The sequence below is a fragment of the Mus caroli genome, chromosome 10 (genome assembly GCF_900094665.2).
Source record: "Mus caroli chromosome 10, CAROLI_EIJ_v1.1, whole genome shotgun sequence".
Taxonomy (NCBI): domain Eukaryota; kingdom Metazoa; phylum Chordata; class Mammalia; order Rodentia; family Muridae; genus Mus; species Mus caroli.
Window position 1 is genome coordinate 40,592,746 of NC_034579.1, and position 17,782 is coordinate 40,610,527.

Below are 17,782 nucleotides of genomic sequence, written 5' to 3' on the forward strand. Positions count from 1 at the left end.
GCCAGCAGGATGCCTCTATAGGTCATGCCAATATTTGATGACCTGAGTCCAAACCTTGGACTATAGAAAGAAAAAAAAAAAAAAACGATTCTAATGCCACGGACTGGACTCAGTCTGTCCTTCAACCCAAGGGAGAATCAGGGTTCCAGTACTCAGGTGGGCAAGGAGTTGGCAGGGTGACAACCGAGAGAGTCCTATATCTGAATGTAATTTCTCAAAACGAGCATCAGACTTATAATACAGAAGAAAAACAAGGAAGTTAGGTGATACATCAGCCAAGGTACATCGAGATGCATAATGGCTCTTTATTTATTTATTTATTTATTTTAAATTCTTTTTTTTTTTAAAGATTTATTTACTATATGTAAGTACACTGTAGCTGTCTTCAGACACTCCAGAAAAGGGCGCCAGATCTTGTTGCGGATGGTTGTGAGCCACCATGTGGTTGCTGGGATTTGAACTCTGGACCTTCGGAAGAGCAGTCGGGTGCTCTTACCCACTGAACCATCTCACCAGCCCATAATGGCTCTTTATACAAAATGGAGAAAATGCATACAATAAAAGGTAACAGGAACTAGGCATTGTTTACAACTGAGATAAGATCAGCCCTATCTAAAGTCAGCTATTCACAGGAGACAGTTGGAAGGCCTAATACACCCATGTGCAATACTAGTCTATTGTTAAACCCACCACCACGGGTCCCTTAGTAAATATCTAATTATGCTATTCCTCTCGGCCTAGTGAAAAACATGCACCAGAGAAGTTCCTTTCTACGAACCCTTTCATGAATAACACAATACTCCAGTTCCTCCTTTAAACCACAACCCACATTCTTTCTACTATTATGTAATGTAGGCTGCCATTCATATCTGTAATGAGAATTGTAAGTTTACTATTTTGAAGTAGCCTTGAGTTTTCTAGCTCCTATCCAGCAAACTGCAATGCCTGATTTCTAACTATCAACACTGGAGGCATTTTGTCTGAATGAGTAACATTCTTATGAAATTCCAAGCCCAGGGTCGGCTCAAGGCATGACTAGGACAAAGGTGAAGGCCAAGAAGCAATGTTTAATCTAACGTAGCTATTTGTCAAATCATTCCTTGGGAGCACCTATAATAAAACAATACTGAAGGAAAGCACTTTTAACCCTTCAGCAACTATCGCAAGGACATATATAGAGCATTCGTGCTATGGGATGGCAAGGCTCCAGGAGACCAGTTTCTGTGAAACTTTTTGCCTCAGGACTGTAGCCAAGGTTTTGGACTTAGCATGCAGACTTCACTGGAGTGGGTGTGGCATTCTAGCATGTTGTCCTATGACATCTGCAGGTGCACACATGCGCGCGCACACACACACACACACACACATACTTCCAAGCATGCACACACCAAATAATAGAAAACTGTTTAATTACATACTGGAACCAAATAAACATTATGTTACTTTAAGTTTTTGAAGCATTTTTGAGATTTTTAGCTTCAAAACAACATCATTCACTCTTAAACATTGTCTCTTTGATAAGTGTTTATGTTAGGGGTGTTTGTATAATATTCTATTTGCTTTTCAAAACAATTGGTAGCTGTTAGGTGTAAATAGGACATCAATCATTTTTTCTAAACTTTTCATATTTCTTTTTTCATAATTTGATATACCATGTATGAGTGCTTTGTCTATATATGTGTGAGTGCGTGTATTAACCACATGCATGTCTGAAGGGGCAGATCCCTTGGAATTGTGGTTACAGACCAGTGCTCTTAACTACTGAGCCCCTTAATCTAGGGTGTATGCATATATTCTTTCTTCTTGTTTTCTTTCTTCTCTTCTTCCTTCCTTTCTTTTTGTAACTGACTGACTTCTCTGTTTGCTCTTTAACAATGAGAAATTTGCCAGGTGTGATAGCACATGTCTTTAATCCCAGTACTCAAGAGGCCAAGTGAATCTGTGAGTTCAAAGCCAGCCAGGTCTACAGAGGAAATTCCAAGTCTGCCTGGGCTATCCAGTGAAGTGGAAACCTAAGGGTTCTTTGGAAAGTTGGTTGGATGGTGTTTTGCTGGGGCAAACACGTGAAGTGATGTTTAGCTGAAGCAGACACAGGTGAAAGGAAGTTCTGCTAAAGCAATGATGAGGGATTCTTTGCTAACAATACGCTTGTATTGGTCTGCCTTCCATTGAGCTGCATTTGTCAGGACTCCATAGAAAGAACCACACCAAAAAATCTTCTGGCGGTATGCTGCTGCAGTTTCTTTCCACTTCCTCGGACTTGGGCTGATTGGCAAAGTGATGTCAGCTGAGACAGACTCACTTGCTGAGGGAAGACACCTGCTGAGGTAAGGCCTGTGGAGGACACCTGATGTTTGGAGGTATAAATAGGACTTGATGGTGCCAGACACAGAGCTTGGCTTGCTGGCACAGCTAGCTGTACTATGCTTGTGGGTCTCATCTTTGCTGATCGTTGATTCCCTGAGAGGACAGCTGAGAACTTCTCCTGGCGTCCCTCCTGTTGACTCGAGCCAAGGCTGGGGCTTCCGACTCTACTGAACTGGACCGCTGGTGTATCTGTGAAGTGTTTGCGAGTGGATCGAGCTGCTGCTGCTGACCTGTGAGCTGAACTGCCAATTTCCAGACAATACAGACAGGAGTTGCTCCAAAGAACCTTTCTAAACAGGTTCACTTCTCACCCCTTCCCCCAACCCCTACCCCATATCCTTTCTTTCCCATTATCTCTAGTGGGTGGTGGGCTAAACGAGAGGTTAAAGCATTTAAGAACCATTAAAAGTAGGCTTTTGAAAAAAGTAAAGGTACAACCCAGAGAAACTCTGCCTCGAAAAACCAAACCAAACCAAACCACTGAGAAATTTAAACTTTGACTATGATGGTATATTTGGTTCTCATGATTGTACCACTTAATGTTACTTTCCATTTATCTTATGTGGTTGTAGCAATTTGAGTTCCCATCAGCTCCATGTAAGATTTGCATCTTCAAAATTTGGTACATGTTTCCTATGTCCTTTGTAAGACCCGAAATTTACCTGTAAGCCCCACCAGCTCAAGGACCAGGTAACTTCCTGGAAAGCTAGGAGTTGTAGTTGTAAGAAAATAACAAAGCCACAGATGAAAATACGGCAGCCAAATGGCTATGTTCATTGAACAAACAAACAACAAAACAAAAAACAAAACCCTCAACATGTGTCTCTGAGCCACTCAGCTGAGAATTCCAGGGAGCAGACCTGTCCAGAGTCCATTTACCTGGCCAGTATTTAACTTAATGAAACTTGCTTCAAAAATCTGGCTCACAATGGCAGAATTGGGTCTTCTCTATGAATCTGAGGATTAACGCCCAAATAGGTAGAACATAAACTTCATTGTGACAGTGATCTCTGATTTCCCAGTTCTCTCCTACCCCTACCTCCCCAAACTCCTGCCTGCCCCCAAAGTCCCCAGGTAGCCCTGGCTGGCACAGAACTCAATGCTTAGACCAGACTGGTTTGCCTCTGCTCCCTAAGTGCTTGAATTAAAGGCTTGCACCACCGTGCCTAAATCTCCAAGCTCTTAATATAGTTGTTCATCTCTGAGTGTTTGCTAACTGTTTCCATTTACACAATTGCATGTTTGTAACTTATCTGTTTTCCTGTTGGGTTTCTGATCCATACTTCAGCTGAAGAGGAATTCTTCTGTGTAACAAATATTTTTCTCAGCACCTGCCCTGCCATTTCACATCTCCTTAAAGGCCATGTGTTCCCTTAAACTGCAGAGATATTTAATAGTTGTCTTTACTCTCATACTTCATGGCTCCTTTTCTTTCTACCCCTTGCTTCCTTGTCTGTGTTGTATAGAGTTTGCTCCCAGTTTATAAACTCTTTTTAACTTCTAGGTACATATTAAACCCATCCGTAACTTTTTACTTTAACAATTTGTTTTTGATTTCTTTTTTGTTTTTGTTTTTGTTTTTATTTTTCGAGACAGGGTTTCTCTGTATAGCCCTGGCTGTCCTGGAACTCACTTTGTAGACCAGGCTGGCCTCGAACTCAGAAATCCGCCTGCCTCTGCCTCCCGAGTGCTGGGATTAAAGGCGTTCGTGATTTCTAAAACTTTGATTTTTGTTTCCCAATCCAGCTGGTCATTTTTTTACTTCCTTGCAGCGTACTGGTTTTGTTTTTTTGTTTGTTCGTTAGTCTTTTTCTCCCTTGAAACATTTATTATCTTGCTATTCATGTTCTATGTTTTATTTTTCTAATATGTAAGTTCCTCAGACACCCTAAATATGCTTTTTGTCATTTCTTATTTCTTATATTTATAGTAAAGGGTGTCAAGGAAGACAAATTGGAACTATGCTAGATGTTTCAAACAGAACTGAATAGAATTACATTCGTTACTGCTGCTGCCTGCATTCTCAGACTCTGCAAGAGCCTGGCAATCTTCCATCCCTTCCATCCCTTTGAAATTGCTCAGTCAGCTGCAGATGCTTCTAGGACATCACCCCTGTCCCCCACTCCCCACCTGATTGACCCACCTGGACTGTTGTGAACCAGAGTACAGTGATTTGCAGGTTTCTGTCCTCAGCAGACCTCAGCTGCAAGAAAAAAGTGTCTCCCTTTCCTCCCCTCCAATCTACTTTCTTCTTTTGATAGAATCTGACAAGAAACAAGCTAACAGGGGAACTTAGGAAAGGTAACTCCCAGGCTTGAAGCTCCTTGCAATAGAGGCTAGAAGAGTGAAAACATTGCTGAATGATTACAAGCCTACAGGCAGTAGAGATCCCTTGCTTGTCTGTTGGTTGAGTTACATTATGGTTGACTTAATCTCAGAAGGCCTCTAAGTTAGGTTTTTCTACAAACATGTGTGGAGGCTTTCCTTCAATGATGGCCCTTTGTCACAGAGTTCGAATAGACAACTCTGATGCAGTCGGTTGCAGGACAATCTCTCTTGAGTGAATACGGGGAACCGTTTGGTAAAGTACACCTACCTTTGACTTTCTGCATGGTTTCTTATGCAGTATGCATGTGTGCTTCTGTTGGCCTTTCCTGGCATTAGGGAACTAGTGATGGTTTCTTACAGCTTTCTTATTTTCTTTCTTCTGCTGTTCCTTCCTATTCTCCTGAATTTCTAATTTTGTAGTCAGTAATTTTGAAATGATACTTTTCTCTTATTTGTTGTAAGTTCTCAGATCTTAATTTTATTTTATTTATTTTTTAAAAGAGATTTATTTATTATTATATGTAAGTACACTGTAGCTGTCTTCAGACACACCAGAAGAGGGAGTCAGATCTCATTACGGATGGTTGTGAGCCACCATGTGGTTGCTGGGATTTGAACTCAGGACCTTTGGAAGAGCAGTCAGTGCTCTTAACCGCTGAGCCAGCTCTCCGGCTCCCAGATCTTAATTTTAAATAGCAGATGAATAGATATCATTGTTCTCTATAGATAAACTGGAATGGCTCTCTCTCCCTCAGTCCTGCAGATTTAGGCCACATTAGACCAGATTAAAGGTAGATAAAGGCAGGTTTATTAGGAGGCAGCTCCAGGTGGATTTGATGATCTCAGGAGGAGTCAGTGGAGTTGCATATATGGGCTAAAGTAAGACGTTTTATAGAGCTTAGGTGAGGAGTGATGATGTGTCTGCTAGAAGCTGGTATTATCCCCATATATGGTCAAAACCTGTGCCCCTGTGCAGGGAGAGTGTGTGTGTGTGGGTTCTCAGAGGGGCAGAGTTGGGCAGGTAATACTCCCATCGTGTGCAGAGGGGAGCAGAGGTTCCAGCCTAACAAAACCAAGTTCATTTAACGTGTGGAACCATGTTCCTTCCTAACAACACTAAGGAACAGACTCTTCTAATGTGCAAACACTTTTGGGGCATCATTAGAAATACCGTAAAGCTCCAGGATCTGTCAGGATCTGCTTCCTCTGCCCATATTTGCTATATCTGGATTGCATTCAACCTTGTGCCAGAGATAGAACGAGGTGAGAACCTAGAGATCCACACAGTGTTCATATCCCGCAAAGACAACTGAGGCTGGGTCACAAGTTCCTAGTTTGTTGAATGGTCAGACTAGGGACTACAAGCCTCCACTTGGCATCTTAAGTATCTATGAAAGGTCTAAAATCAGAGAAAACTATGAACTCTCCACTGGATAGATGATCACCTCCCTCACTCCATGATGTATGGGCAGCGTTCCAGGGAAATTCACTTATTCTGAGTCAGTGATGAGGTTCCTACATTCTGCAAGTTCCCATAGAGCTCTCACTTAGAATATGGCTTTTTTTTTTAAGAATTATTTATTCTATGTATATGAGTACACTGTGGCTGTCTTCAGACACACCAGAAGAGAGCATGGGATCCCATTACAGGTGGTTGTGACCCACCATGTGGTTGCTGGGAACTGAACTCATCGTCTCTGGAAGAACAGCCAATGCTTAACCACTATCCATCTATCCAGCCCTAGAATAGCGTCCTTAATTTTATAAAACCACTGGACCCCAAAGTTATTTTAGACTTTTTAAATGAAAATACAGACCCAAAGGGAGTGAGGGAGCCCATTGGTGGTAAAAAGAGGATTTTTCTCTTTCTTGAACCATTTCCCAATAACTTGCAGAATAAGATATGTACGACTCTGCCAAGCCTTAGGTACCAGGGTCCCTCTGAGTGAAACATGTGGAGCCTGGAATCGAAGCAAAAGCAGGACGAATTTATTGTTCTAATGCCCTGGTGTAGTCCCACACCTGAAGAAGAGGCGGTGATCCCGGTCAGCCTGTTCAGTGAGTTTTACAGTTTCCAGGGGCAGAATAGAGCATCAGCAACTAGGCACTATATGATGGGCAGAACAGTGTGACTTTTAAACTGATTGCTCCTTAGGGAATGAGGTAGCAAATGCTTCCCTTATCTGCAGGTGGCCAACTGTGGTCTTTCTGAGCAATGTAAGGAGCCCCTCCCTAAGTGCTTCCTGACCTCTTTTCCAGGAGGGGAGGGGTGGAATTTCCCCAAGGTCCTGAGCTGATGTCTTCAGATATACAAAGAACACATGTGAATTTGTTGCAAGGCTTGTTGGAGTGTTGTAAGTGGTGGGATGGATTTTAGTACCCTCCCCACCCTCAATCATCCCTCATGGGGTAAAACGTGTTAAAGTATGGGCTTTTCTGTGTCTGACCTTGCTTTGAAAGACACAGATACCTTTAGACCTTCAGGCACTAAGCTGGACAGATTCTGAGCTATTCTACCTTGACTAAGTCAGGTTACAACTCTGGCCTATTCCCCAGCCATGTGGCCCATTACCTGCCATCGTGTTTGGCATCTCTTTCATTGTTTCAATGGCATCTCCCTGGGTCCCACCTGAGACACCCCCCCCCCTCTTGGAAGTCCCACCTTTTCCTCTCCTGCCCAGCTATCTGCGTCCAATCAGAAGATGGTGGAGGACAATGTTTTACCAAACACTGAGTCAGGAGAGGCTTCACAATAATGACAGGTACAAAAGTCCCCGGCCGTAACAAAATCTCTGGGTATAGAAATCAGCATTTGAATGCACAATGCAAAAAAAATATCGCTCAACAATGTGTGGGTGGGAGGAATACTTTAATAAGCAACTTGAGGTGGTGCTGAGCAGCAAATCACTAGCCTGCCTCTTAGGTACAAAGTTCAATCAGTGCTATAAAAAAGATGCTGCTGAAGGCTGTCTTGGAGGTGCTTCCCATGCCCCTACCCACCCGCTCAGTAACAGAGACACTCTGGTCTTTATTCTGGAGATAACACTTCCATTTCTAAAAACAGTTCAAATGCTTCATTGATAACAGGGTGGTGGACTTTAGGACCAACTGAAGTAAGGGAACCTTGGTTCTGTCTTAGTGTTGGGTGACTTAGGCACTTTAAGGTAGCTGAGATTTTCTGTATCTGTTAAATAGAGTTTGTTACAGGATTAAAGGGACAGCACAGATCTAGAACCTGGAAAACATGAAGGGTATAGAATCAGGGAGTACAGGTTTTCAGCTGTCGAGGTCCAAGGAGCTGGACACATGGTTGACCCTAAGGAGAGAAAGTGAATGGAATCAGAGGCTCCATTCCTCCCTGAGTATTGTCATGGCTTGTCAGCTCCACACACCCACGGGGGTGGGGGTGGGGGGAGGAATAATGGAAGAGTTGCCTCTAGCAGATCTGCCTTGGGCATGTCTGCGGGGGCATTTTCTTGATTGCTATTTGATATAGGAAGGGCCTAGCCCTCTAGGAAGTACCATCCATGAGCAGGTAGACTTGGGCTGTAGAACAAATGAGTTATGTTGACCTGTAAGCAAAAACAAATCCTTTCCTCCCTGTGTTTGTTTTCTTAGTCAAAGTTTTTTTTTTTTAATCACAGCAATAGGGACAATGATAATGATAATAATAATAATAATAAGCTGCTGCTACACTTGTCAGTCTTTCTAGCATAAGTCGTCAAACTCAAGTTTCTCTTGCTAAAAAGGATGCCCTTGTAAACTACAAACAAACTACATCTCTATGTGCCTTCTGAGGGGGGAAGACGTCGGACAGGTAGAAATGAAATGTTAGCCTTCAGAGACTGAATCCTGGCTATCTTTTCCTCTCCACCCCTGAGAAATTTGTGAAACTGAGCAAAACAAAGTTCCAGTTTATCTCAACTGTAAAACTGGGACAATAACAGTTTTCAAATCAACATTTAAGGAGGCATCAAAGCTTATCTGGGGATTTTGAGTCAAGTGTCCTTGGGATTATCTTTATGACGCACTCAGAGATGGCAGGAGCTAGACCTCCTGGCAGCCCCTGGCGACTGGGTTCAGTAGTGCTAGCCTGAAACATGAGCCTTGATAGTTAGAAACCAACAGCGAGAATTCTACAACACAGACTTTTACTGATGGCCCTATCTTTCCCACGGCAAGTAGGAAGGCAAGGACACATTATATACGTTGAGAATTGGGGCTACAATGCCTCTTCTGGGTGGTCCACAAAGGAGGCCCATGGATAGAGAAGTGTAGTCAGTCAATCTCCATGGGTTTGAGATCAGGCAGGTATCTTGTCTCTTTCCAACCCAGGAACAGTGTTGCTCAAAATACAAAACCCGAAGCAGAAGGGAGGAGCCATAGGGTAAGACAAGGACCCTAGGTTACCAGAAGTTCTCTCACCTCGCTCCCCATCAGTCAGTAAATCTCCAACAAGGGATCATCCATTCTCTTGGCAACACCTCCAAAGATTCTCCTCAGCCTGGAGGCCGAGCAGTCCGTGTCCATCAAGGGTTAAGAGAGGAAGGTGTACTTCCTTCACGATCACCTTGAAGCATTTCTTCTTCCATATACAGAGCGGCTAGCTGGCAGGCGGGCGGACCGGCGGGCGGGTTGGGGAAAGCCGGCCTAGGTCAGGGAAGAGGCAAAGTTTTCCTTCCTGGGCGCGAAGGAGGGAAGGCGGGGTAGCGCGGGGCTGCGGGAGGCCGGTCGCCGAGTGGCGTGGCGCGGCGTCGCCAGCGTCCTCCTCCGTGCGCCCGGGCGCGGCTGGCGCTCCTGCAGAGGGAGCTGTGCGCCCGTTCTGGCGCCCGCACGGCGACTCCGCTTCCTCTTGTCGCCGCTTGGGCCCGCCCGCCGGGGAGGGGCTCCCGGCCTTGCAGACAGCGTCTTCCTGCTTGGCGCACTGCCCCACCGTGAGTCCGCCCGTGCACGCCGGCCCGCCAGCTGTCCGCTCGCCCGCTCGCACGCCGCCCTCCGCCGCAGTCCGCGCCCAGCCTCGCCCGCACTTCCCCCCTTCAGCCCGCGCCCGGCTCCGGCCATGCTGTCCTTCCAGTACCCCGACGTGTACCGCGACGAGACCTCCGTGAGTACCCCACTCTCACCGTGCTCCCCGACCCGCGCCTCCCGCAGCTCGGTTCCCGCAGCCCCCGCTCGCCCCGCGCCGCTCCCCGGCCTTTGTTTGCGGAGCCGCCCGGGTCGCGGGGCTCCTCCCAGCTTGAAGCCAGCGGGCGGCCTCGGCCCACGTGTCCACGCCCGTGGTCAACGCCGCTCGGCCCCAAGGACAGACCCCCCGGGCAGGCATGGGTGTCTGGGGCCAGTGGGCAGCCAGAACGTACCCCTGTGCTTCTAAGAGGAGAAGCAGTCTGGCTTAAATATGGTGGTAGCACCAAGTGTATGCTGGTGTGTGTGCGTGGGAAAAATGATGTAAGATTTGAAAACAAAAGCAAACTTTGAGAACTTGGAATTTGCAAGTCCTTAGAGTTGAGGCTCATTCATTGCGCTTTAAGGCTGTGCTGTCCTGAATCGGGTGCCTGGCGTTGGCTGCTGGGATGCAAGTAAGGAGGCAGTGTTGGGGAAGGAGCAGTGGGCCCACAGTGTGCTGAGCCAGTCAGGTTCGCTTAAGAAAGGAAGTTAAGACGTTAAGAAGGGGGAGGCCTTTTGCAAGGAAAGTTTTCCCCGCTGGGAGTTAACTGTTTACCTAAGCTGCAGGTGAACTGCAGGTAACTTGAGACCCAGGTAGTGAAATTCAGAAGTAAGTGTGTGTGTGTGTGTGTGTGTGTGTGTGTGTGTAAAAAGTAGTTTGGGACTTAAGTGGATTGAATCCAAACATTAGGACCCCGATTCCTGTAGTCACAACCTGGTTTCTCGGGTTACTTAAAATAGAATCAAAGTAAAAATATTTTTGTATAATACCATTATTTTTTTCCTGTTTACTTTGATCTGGTTCATGACAGAAAATGTACTCTGAACTCAGCACATCACACATGGAGGTAAAGTCTCAAGTGTTAAAGACCATCTCCTTTTCAAGTGAACGTCCAAGCATCTGTGCTGCATTAATGGGTGACCACCCGGGAACCATGTTCTCAGTCTGTTTAACTGCTAGCTCATTGAATTCATCTTCAAGGGTTAACTCCCAGACAACCTGAATGCTGTTGTTGGTGGCCCTCACTACCTGGGTGACATTGGGCAAGTCTTACCTGTTGTGAGTTCATGTGTGAGGCCCCCTTTTATACATGGACTATTAGGGCTGACAGGCCTTGACTTGTCATCTAGATGGCTGAGCTCTGCAGTGGGCCAGGTACAAAGATGTGAAACTGTTCCGACTCTGAGTCTTAAGTGTCTCTTCGGTTTTCAGGTTAGCATATGTATATGTATATATGTTACCAATAATATGTATTATACCTGTGTGTGTGTGTGTGTATAACTACCATTTTTTTGGTTTTGATAAATATAGTCTTAGGATTTTCTTTTCTTTTTTGGACCCAGGAGTTGAGTGAAGGTAGTGTTGGCTCTTGCTGAATTTTTCCTTACTCCAATCTGCACCAGTCTTGTAGTTTATGAGTATTTAACAGCTCCTGAAAGGGTTAAATAGGGATTTTATGAAGTTTTCTAAAAGTTCACACACATCTGTGAAAGGAGTGTTTAGAATTTAGTATGCCCTGTTCCTTTTCACTGAAGGTCTCCTGATACCCCTAAGCCTGTGGTCTTGGTGAAGGAGGACCAGCCAGGTCTAGCCTCTGGCTTTACTGAGTACTGATGTTGACTTGATAACCAACCTTGGTGGCATTTTCCTACGGCAGGGGTTCTTCTACCAGATTGTAGGCTTGACTTCATATTGGCTTGATTGTAGCTTTTGGATGGTTGGCCCCCTGTAGTATATGCTGGAGATTTCTGTAGTTCTGTCTCTCGGCGACCATCTTTCAGCCATGTTTATATGCGTCCCCTGAATATGGTGTTTAAGCATGAAGCTCATGTGTCTTCATGAGCAGAAAATGTCATGTACTGCCATCGCCTATTCCATGTCATAGTTATGTATCTAACGGGTCAGGGAATTTAGGCCTCCTGCAGGGCACTCAAGCCCTCATAAAGGGGTGCTGAGTGAGAGGAGAACACAGAAAAGGATGGGCTAATTTCTGTCAGGAAGAGGAAGTAATTTTCTAATTGAGCTTGGAGTTGTCTGGCTAAGGGAGAATGGACGTTCCCGACTCTTGAGGTGAAAATAAAGCCATGGTTGTGCAAGTCAGAATAGCTATAAAATTGAATTGGCTTGTGGGATGCAGGAAAACCCTCATGACCATGCCATCCACAGAAGGTCAAGCTGGAAGACAGCTGGGAAGAGACAGAGCTCCTGGCTTGTGGGGTCCTGGCTGCTGCGGTGTGCACCAGTCTGAGCTCCATCGAGAGGCGCAGGAACAGCAAGAAGCAGAGACATGTCTTATCAGGCCTCTCACAGCCTCTGGGGAGGGCAAGGGTGGTTTCCCAAGACTTAAATCATGACAAATTATATGTAACTATTCAAGGCGTGTAGCTATGAGAGTCTACTAAAGTAGTGTCTAATAAGGGGGGGGGGGCTAGGAAGAGGACCTTGTGGGCTGTGACTCTGGATTGACAGTGGGAGCATCCTAGGGAATCCGAATTTTGTCTTGGTTAGTGTCTTCGAGATTACTAAGATTACTGCCAGATCTGGGAGGACAGAGCTATTTGCATCCTATTAAGGACCATTTTGGAGTCAGTCTGGCATCTAATATGGGCTCTGAGTTTGAGCCTGGCCATGTACTTGCTGGGGTACACTTGATCAAGCCTATATACCTAAGGACATAGAAGAGTGACGTTGGGGTCAGCTACAGTGGTGCTGCACCCTACTTATTAACCTACCCCCTCCTTGATCTTGATTGCTTTAGCTCCTTCTGGCTTTAGTTTTCATTATATCACAGCAAGGGTTGGATAAATTAATATGAACGATATCTGTGGCATGATGTTAACTCACAGTCTCCTGCCTGTGCATAATAAATCCGCTGACCTTCGTTCTTACTTACCTCGGAATTTGTGTTTTGCAATCTGTAACATGGAAATATCAATAGTTTTTTTTTTTTTTAATTATATAAATCCACCGTTTTTTGTATAGCACAGTTGCGAAAATTCGAGAAACACTCATCCTAGCAACACTGTCCCCTAGCTGTGGAGCTGTCAATCCAGTTAACTTTTGTCCTTGTGAGAAGTTCAGCTTGGGGGTTGCCTAAGGACATTTTTAAAGTGGTCTGGACTCCCGGCTTCCTGGCTGGCTTGGCTGCAGACTTGCCTCTCAGTGTGGATGACTGCAGCCATGTTGCTCAATCCTGTGCCGGCCAGAGCGCCTGAGAGGGCCTTCAGAACTGTGATTTCTGTATTGACAGCAAAGAGAAAGCCCTTATTATAAGCCTATTATATATCCACTCAGGGTGTCAAATGAGAAAGACTTGTTGGAGAAGAGAAGATCTTAAAATGCTTTGATTGAATGGCGATCAACCAAAATTGAGTGATCAAGGTGGAAAATTGGCTTTTATGAAGACCCTTGAGGAGCTGGTTTAGTCTGTTTTTAGGCCTCTTGTTCAGGTCTGTCCTTTGTATAATGAAGCCCTTTCCTGCTCACTCAGCCTGTTCTATGTGTCCTCTATGTCTCTCAGGTGGCTCCAGGTAGGGAGGAATGCAGACAGCCAGGTGGTCTAGGCAGGGGACGCTGAGGCTGCCTTTCCCAGGGGAGTTAGCCCTCCTTGGGGACTAGCCCTAGCCTCCGGCTATTACTGCATAAAGCAGGGACACAGGTTAGAGATCCGTGTGTGTGATAGAGGTAACTTTCCTGCAGCCCAATATAAGCAGCCATACCCAGTGTGCTGGTATTGCTCACAGACTAGACTGGAGAAGCTGATAATGGGGTTTAGTTAACCAGATTAATCTTGACCCTATTCGTGGAGAGACTGTGTAATGGTTTTTACTTTTAGAGTGTGTCTTCGGGCATGGTCTTAGAGAGTGGTGGGGAAGAGAAAGCCTGTTTGTTACTTCTCCCAACCCTTCCCTGGTCTTTGAGACCAGGTCTTGGACTTTGTACTGCTCTCAGAAGCCTCTTAGTTGGGAACTCCAGAGGGTCCGCCCATGCAGGCTCCACCCACGCCAGGCTCTACCCTCCTTGTCCTTTCTGCTAACAGTTTCCTTTCTTCAAGGGTCAGAGTGGTCTAAGTGGATGGCATTTGCACTGCCTTGCTAATGAAAAAGACCATCTCGACAGCAGTACAAAAGAGGCCGTGGTTTAAGCATGTGCCATGGTGTGTAGGCCAGCTTCTGACTCCGAAGCAAAACTGATCCTCTACCATGCTGTAGAGAGTTGATTTCATCACCCAAGCTCAGCGCACATGTGTGGTGGCAGCTCCCTTCCAGACGTGTCCTTGTGTGCCCACCCTATTGTGTCCTTCTGTGTAAACCCCAGCAGGTCAGTTCTGAGTTTCTTCAGCCCAGCAGCCTGTCTTTGTTCTGTGCTGTACAATCAGAGCCTTTTCCCACCCTGACCTTTTACCTTTCTTCGCCACCAAGCTAAAGCATTCTTTTCATGCAGGGTGGCTTGACACCTTTGAGAACCTGCCAACTTTGGTTCATGTGGGAATTTGGGCAGAGATGTTGCCCGTGAGCCAATTAGTATCTTTGTCTGGACTCTCCCATTTCTCTGTCACATATATACAATATATATATATATTTTTTTTAATTCAGCGTGAGTACTAATTACTTAAGACCTCATTTTGTCTTTTTGCAGGTGCAGGAGTATCATGGACATAAAATTTGTGACCCGTATTCTTGGCTTGAAGACCCAGACAGCGAGCAGACAAAGGTAATTCTGGTTTGGAGTGGATAAGCCACCTTAGTGACCCCATTCACCTCAAGATGTTGGTAGCCTCAGGTTTTTCTTCCTGTGTTTCTCTGTATTTCTGCCTTGGGACAGTGTGTACCTGTAGGTACCCCAACTTTTTGTCAGATGTTTAGGGAGGAAAAAAAGGAGCAAACGCATTTAGTCCCCAGAGTAAGTGTAAGTAAAATGTGGCTTGTCCTGCCACTGACGAACAGGGTACTTGGAGTAGAAATCCTAGAAGGGATGAAAGAAAACAGATTATACTAGAGACCAGTGATGCGAGGGATGACGCCTTAGTCCACCCAGGGATGGAGCAAGAAATGGAATCCTACTTGTTATTCATACACTAACCTAACTGGTTGGGATAATCCAATGCTGGTTTTAACACAACAAAGAAAAAATCTAAATTGCAAATATAAGAAGATTGTTCTGTTTTGTTAAAAGTCAGGGCAGAGGGAAAACTCCTAAGAACATAAAAGTTTGGTTTGTTCAGTGGGTCAGCTGAAGTCTCCTTAGAGAAGTTCTGCTCAAATGCTGTGGGCGCTGGTCCTCTGTACAATGGAACTTGTCAGATATATAAGATATATATATATATATATATATATATATATATATATATATATATATGCTAAGTGGTTGGGTTTCCTTGGGAAGGACTACTGTCTGTCTCTCCCACCCCACCCCGTGTGTGTGTGTGTGTGTGTGTGTGTGTGTGTGTGTGTGTGTTTATGCATGCGCGTGTATTTGGTTTTGTTTGTTTGTTTGTTTGTTTGTTTGTTTTTTTGAGACAGGGTTTCTCTGCGTAGCCTTGACTGGCCTGGAACTTGCCCTATAGACTAGACTGGCCTCAAACTTAGGATGAAAGGCATTGCTACCACACCTGATTTATCTTAAGTTCCTCACCTCTTTGAGGTATAGTCAGTCTGTCTGTCTCTCTCTCTCTCTCACGTGCACACAAACACACACACACACACACAACTTTGTACATGAGAACATATGTACTGGGGCTGGGGAAACGGCTCATCAGTAAAGTGTTTGTCACACAAGCTTGAGGACCTGAGTTCAGATCACCCATACTCAGAAAAATCTAGGTGTAACTCTACCCCCTGTGCTGGTGAGGTGGGGACAGCAGGATCCTGGGGTTTATTGATCAGCCAGTTTAACCGAATCAGTAGACTTCTGGCTTCCACATGCACTCATATGCATACATGCACACACCCTTCTGCATATACATGAACACACACACACATACCACGAAGGACTGTTTCTAATATGCTCATTGTCCTGGTTAGTCTTTGTCGACTTGACATACCCTAGTTACCTAAGAAGAGGGAACCTCAACTAGGGAGTTGCCTCCATCAGATTGGCCCATGGGCAAGTCTGGGGGTTGTTTTTCTTGTCTGTTGATGTGGGAAGGCTCAGCCCCTGGGGGTTGGTACCATCTTTAAGCATGTGGACCTGGACTGTTTAAGAAAGGTAGTTGAGTGAGCGAGCGAGCCGGGAAGCAGCATCCTGCCTGGTCTCAGCTTTAATTCTGCCTCCAGGTTGCCGGCTTGAGCCCCTGCCCTGGGTTCCCACAGTCATGACTTATACAACCCTTTTCCTCCCCAAGCTGCTTTTTGTTGTCGTGTCTGTCCCAACAACCTAAAGCCAGTTAAGAAATACCATTTCACAAGTGTGAATGTCTTAGAACCTTAGCACGTCTCCCCCCACCCCCCGCCCCCCTTACACTTTTTTGTAATTAAGAAGAAAAGGCAAGGAGCATGCTGTCCAGGTCATTTTTCAGCACGATCTCCATATCCTGTATTAGTGTCTCATGGGCCCACAGCTCCATACATCAATCTGTGTTCCCTGGAGAATGGAATTCAGATTTCCAAATCTGCTTACATTCGCTAGAAAGCCCCAGCTACTGCAAGTGGGATCTCTCTGCTTCAACAAGGCAGGAACTGGCGTAGACTCCACTAGAGACGTGGCAAAGGAGGAGACTTTTTTTTTTTTTTTTTTTTGGTTTTTCGAGACAGGGTTTCTCTGTGTAGCCCTGGCTGTCCTGGAACTCACTTTGTAGACCAGGCTGACCTCGAACTCAGAAATCTGCCTGCCTCTGCCTCCCAAGTGCTGGGATTAAAGGAGTGGGCCACCACGCCCGGCTGGAGGAGACTGTTCTAACCAGAGGTCTTGGCTGGCTGTCGTCTTCCTCGCATCCCACAAATGGGCTTGCCTGAGCCAGCTTCACCTGTCCTGTATGCTGGAATCTCTCTTTTCCTTCAGCCTGGTTCTGTCAGCTTCCCTCCTTCCCCATTAGTCTTGGATCTGCCCTCCTCCATCAGCAGCTCTTGTCTGCAATCCTCCGTTCTTTTTCCACTTCCCCTCAAGAAAGACAAACCCCTCACAGTTGAGCATGAGTGTGACAGCAGACTTCAGCATTTCTCCTAAGAGTTTCCGGCACATCCTCTGGAAAACGGCCCCGAGCGAAGGTGATGATGGTTTCTTTGCCTGAAGCACCAGGTCCATCCTGGGTTTCTCCAGCCTCTGATGCTGGTTGTCCAAGTAAAGTAGCGATCTCACCCTGACCAGCTGCATGTCGTTTGTTGATAGCCTGCTTTGCTGTATCTCTGTTCCTAATGACTGGTCCTGTGGATAATAAACCACTTATTAGTGGATGCCAAGCTTCTGGTTAACAGGTGGAACTTTGCTAATTAGTGATGTTGGCCCTTGATGGATGCTAATGATGCCTTTTTATTTTCATGGTTTAGATTTATTGTACGCTTACTGTGCATCGGACATTTTACTGAGAGCTTTGCCCACTGTATTGGGTTGGATTCTTGGACTCTGAAATAGATGTTTTTTTCCTGCAATTTACAGTAGAGAACTTTGAAGTGTGAATTAAGTAACTTGCCAAGGTCACCTTCTGGTGTATTTCCAAGAGTGGAACCTGTTAATAGTTTTGATTAACAAGATTAAAACAGAGAGAGAGTTGATGATGGGAAGTAGTGGTGCACATCTTTTAATCCCCATACTCAGGAGGCAGGGGCAGGCAGGCAGGTGGGGTCCTGAGTTCAAGGTTAGCCTAGTTTTATAAATCAAGTTTAGGACAGCAGGTACTATACAGAGAAACTCTGTTTTGAACCCTCCCTCAAAACAAACAAGAAAATCGAAAGGCTAAGAGAAAATAGAGGCTTTGGGATTGTATGA

At 45.4% G+C, this 17,782-nt stretch overlaps 1 protein-coding gene across 1 annotated transcript in view; it reads left to right on the top strand.

Annotated features, from left to right (window-relative positions):
- Positions 1–9,623: 9,623 nt before the first annotated feature.
- The window catches only part of Prep (prolyl endopeptidase), a 96,369-nt gene continuing 88,210 nt past the window's right edge, over positions 9,624–17,782 (top strand). The window contains exons 1-2 of the mRNA XM_021174398.2: positions 9,624–9,799; positions 14,498–14,572. Coding sequence (XP_021030057.1) covers positions 9,755–9,799; positions 14,498–14,572 — 120 coding nt within the window. The 5' untranslated portion in view covers positions 9,624–9,754. The remainder of the gene's footprint in view (positions 9,800–14,497; positions 14,573–17,782) is intronic.